Genomic DNA, 4,332 nt, shown 5'->3' with positions numbered 1-4,332 from the left:
CTTTTGATTGGTTCCTGTTTGAATTTGCAGCGTGTAAGAAACTCTTTAGCAAATGCATTTTTATTTAAGAAAATGTTTTATTCTTGTTTTATTGAATAGGTTCTTACAGTCTCATTGGTCAGTTGGTACGGGTCACTTAACCTTAAAAACAAAAAATGATTGCAAGGCATTGTGCGTTCAAAAGTATTATCATATCATCATTTTATATCTGTGGCTAGCATACGCTTCCAATAAGTTAGCATCATTAGCACAACTTGGTGATCCTCAAAGCTGACTAATTGGCAAGTTGTGTGCTAAGCAAACAAGCCATGTATGTTGAGCACAGACACTGATATGTGCTAAATATTGCTAGCATAAATAAAATACTAGAATTTCACTCACCAAATAAACTGAAGAAAAAAAACTCCAAAAGGCACAAACATAGAGGGCTTGGAAGGAGGCTCTTGGCACACTTCCCGGCTGACTCTGGTGCAGTTTGCTTGTAATGTGAAAGCAAAAGAACCAACCACAGGATTTTATGATCGCAGATATGCATTATTTCAAAAGCTAAACTAGTAAATCAATCTGCTGATCGTGAAATCTTTTCAGGAAACTATCTTATAAATAAATTATCCATAAATATGCACATCAGAAGCATTAAAGTCACCAGAATTTAATTTCCCCACATGGGTCCTGATGATGGCAGACGATGAAGGACGAGAATCACCAAAACTGTCCAATCAAAGTGTTACCTGTCATTCTGTATAACTTACTTACTTACTCCTCTTGGTTCCTTTAAAAGATCAGTGTGAACATTAACCAGAACAGAACTAAAATACAACAACGTATAATTCTTCCCCCTTGGTCCAAACCAAATGAACCAGGTGTGAAGCAGTTGTTGTGAAAGTAGCTCGCAGCCTGTCTGCTGTATTTTTGTTTCCCTCGCTGTTTAAATTCGTAACAATAGAAGTGTGAAAAAAGTGCCCAATGTATATAAGGCCCACTAGAGGTCCTCACCCCTTCTGCAATTAGCCACCAGCTCCTCCCTTGCATTGATTGACTGACATCTGAGCTGGCATAAATTTCTGACCAACATGTTCGTTGCCTTATGATTTTTGAGCCAAACACGGAATGGGAAAACACTATATTTTAAGTAAATCTTTCACCGCTTATGTCACGTGGGATGGAAGAAACACAACAATACACATTTAAATTGACCAAAGCTTTGGACGCCACAACAGTGACTGAAAACACAGACATGTCTGAGCTCCTAGTGACCCTCCAGTGGTTTCATCCCAGCGTCACCACGGTTTCACACACAGAAGCTAGAGAAGAGATATGTGTCAGGGAACGCCATCTCCATGACGACAGTAAACAGGTCTGTCAGTGTGACTTACACACAGGTGAAACATTAGCCAGAAAGAAAGAAAGAAACCTCACACACACACACACTCCCTCTGCCTCACACACACACACACACACACACTCCCTCTCCCTCATACACACACACACACACACACACACTCCCTCTGCCTCACACACACACACACAACTGGTCAGGACAGATGGCGGATTCACAGCGAACATCTGAACCCATCAACTTTGTGCATCAAGATGAAATCTGGTAAACCTGCTTATTGTCATTAGCGCTTACTAGTATTTATTGCTGCTTTTATTAATATGTATTGTCTGTTGTAGATCTCGTGCTGTGTTTGATGCTCTGTTGATGATTGTATGTTGTTGCTCAAATGTAAGTCGCTTTGGATAAAAGCGTCTGCCAAATGTGGAAATGTGAATGTATTGCTACTTTTTTTCAGTGTTGTGTGTTAGTGTTTTGTTTCAATCAGTCTTTATATAAAGGGCTGAGCATTCTTACTCAGTGTTGGTGAGATTATTAATATTTTAAAATTCTGATCTTTTTAAGAAAACATTTAACATACAATACATCATTTGTGCTTGAATGAATTATTACAATTATTGTTATTATGGTAAGTATTTTCAACATTCTCATATTTTTTTCCCCCCTCTTTCTTCCCATGGCTTTTTTCCCTTGTGTTTTCCCCTTACTTTTTATGTATAATGCCTTGTTTTTTACCCTGGGTCTGCAACATGCTATTTACTATAATAAATTAAGCTTACTAATTTATCATGTTATAACGCAAAAAGTTCCTTGTTTTAATGAGATTCAGTTTATCAATATAATGAAAGCATTATTTGTTTTAATGAGATAAGTTGATGTTGTGTAATAACGAGAGTTTAAAGATATTTACGATGATTGCAGCAATATACTGGCGTGGGGGACAGAGCAATCAGCCTTATACATTTACTCACAGCTATTGCTATTGCTGATATTGAGGTTTTCGGTCATGTCATAGCCTAATTTTAACTAAGAAACGTAATTTATTACTTTCTTTGCATTCGACAGATAGTTCCCATGTGTCTTGCTGGAAAATGATCTTCAGCTTTCTATGGGTTAAAATAAATGTAAGATGATGAGGAGGTTTTTGAGATCTGTTTGTAGAAAAGCAAGCAGTGCTACAAGTGGAACACTGGTTTCATTTCCATTTCAGTGCTCTATGAAGCAATATGTCACATATAATACAAAACCTAAACTTACTGCATGTGTGTGTGTGTGTGTGTGTGTGCGCGCGCGTGTGTGTGTGTGTAGGAAAGCACATGTGAAAGTTGAGAAGGATTCAGCTGACGTCTGGCCCAACAAGTGGGGCTTCTTGACCAAGGTCTACAAGGAGGTATCCACGCAAACACACACACAGGCACACACACATGCACGCACACATAGTTTTTCACATCAAAAATCTCTCAACTGACACAAATTAGACCATTTGGTAAGATATTGTCACAGCGTCTCCCATCTGAGGGGATTTTTGCTTTTAGATGTTTTATTACAGAAAGTGTGTGAACGCCATGACCGAAAAGCCATAATTCTGTATTTTGTTACTTATGGATGGAATTATGGTGAAAATAAATTGTTCCCCTTTTTGCTGGGGACCCCCTGGGGATCCCCCGACCCCACTCTGAGAACCGTTGCTGTAGAGGGATGTCATACACGCCCTCTACTGTTGAAAACGTACCACAGCAAGTGCATTTATTTCAAGTCTTTGCATTCACACAAATGTGATCACACATTAGTGGCCATCACTCAAGCACACAACTTCCTCTGTTATATGTATTTCAGTACATGAGTGAGAGTGTGAAGCTGAAGGAGGCGGTCAGAGTGGAGCTTCCTCATCACCTAGCAGCACGACCTCCGACCCCTCCGGAAAAATACATCAAAGTATGATTTCTATCTATCTATCTATCTATCTATGCGTCTGTCTGTCTGTCTGTCTGTCTACATCGCCATTGTTTCTTTCCTCCAGGTTGACCCCTCTCCTCCAGTTCCTCAGACAACTCAGGCCCTGATTGGTTGGCGTTCAGGTCACTCACATCTTCAGCTGGAAAAGTATGGCGTGGTGCATCACGGGAGGCGTAGTTTTCTGAAGGAGCTGGGCTGGCCTCTAGATGCTTGCAGCTGACTATAAGCAACCATTCTTCTTGGCTAGTCACTAACTCAGTGTTGTGGAGGAAAATCAGAGGGATTATGACCATATAAAGTATTGAAGTGAGTGAACTATGTAGCATTAAATAAAAAAATTATATATATTTATATATATATATATATTTAGAAATATGTAGGCTATGTAAATATTGCTAATATTAACCATAACTTAATAAGCAGTGTTGGGAAGGTTACTTTTGAAATGTCATTGAATGTTACCCTGTATAAAATGTAAGCAACAAAATGAACATTACTCAACATAATAGCCTGGCGTTTTATTAAAAACAAATCAGATGTAACCCTCATTGCAATCATGAACATTTTCATGAGGAACTGTAATTCAATTGCACATTGTCCCAGTAGTAGTCTATATTATATAAAGACATTAAAAGAGTACCATATATTAGGACCATATATTGACAGTTTTTACTGCCTTTTTGTTGTTGGATTTAGAAATAAATTGAATTAATGCTCAACCTCATTATTTTTTACTGCTGAATTTACATTTATAAATAGGGGATTTTGCCCTTAGAATTAATACCTTTATTATAAAGTACTTATTTTACTTTATTTTAACTATTGTAAAAGTGAAATATCACATACTCCCACATCAGTGCAACATCTCAATGGTCAATGATGATTCTGCTTAAGTTTTGGAAGAGTTTTCTGGTGTAAACAAAGCCAAAAGAGGTGCAATTTTAGTACTAAAAAAACACACTGATTGCTCTTTTGTGAAATTCCCCCGTGTCTCACGCACTTTGTTCACGCATGAGTCACGTATTTGCGCTGACGTA

At 38.1% G+C, this 4,332-nt stretch overlaps 1 protein-coding gene across 2 annotated transcripts; it reads left to right on the top strand.

Annotated features, from left to right (window-relative positions):
* Positions 1-1,492: 1,492 nt before the first annotated feature.
* On the top strand, positions 1,493-3,801 carry LOC119889505 (uncharacterized protein C20orf85-like). 2 transcript variants are annotated; one of them, XM_038700408.1, is made up of 4 exons: positions 1,493-1,603; positions 2,648-2,717; positions 3,176-3,274; positions 3,360-3,801. In XM_038700408.1, exons 1-4 carry the CDS (start codon positions 1,545-1,547, stop codon positions 3,513-3,515), a joined length of 384 nt encoding a protein of 127 aa, XP_038556336.1. In that variant the 5' UTR covers positions 1,493-1,544; the 3' UTR covers positions 3,516-3,801. The 2 variants fall into 2 exon arrangements, with proteins under 2 accessions (XP_038556336.1, XP_038556335.1); XM_038700407.1 differs by having other exon boundaries at positions 2,648-2,729.
* Positions 3,802-4,332: the final 531 nt, after the last annotated feature.

The sequence above is a fragment of the Micropterus salmoides genome, unplaced genomic scaffold (assembly GCF_014851395.1).
Source record: "Micropterus salmoides isolate LMB-PRFRI ecotype aquatic unplaced genomic scaffold, ASM1485139v1 Ms_hic_scaffold_500, whole genome shotgun sequence".
NCBI lineage: Eukaryota > Metazoa > Chordata > Actinopteri > Centrarchiformes > Centrarchidae > Micropterus > Micropterus salmoides.
This window is presented reverse-complemented; position numbering and strand designations above follow the sequence as displayed.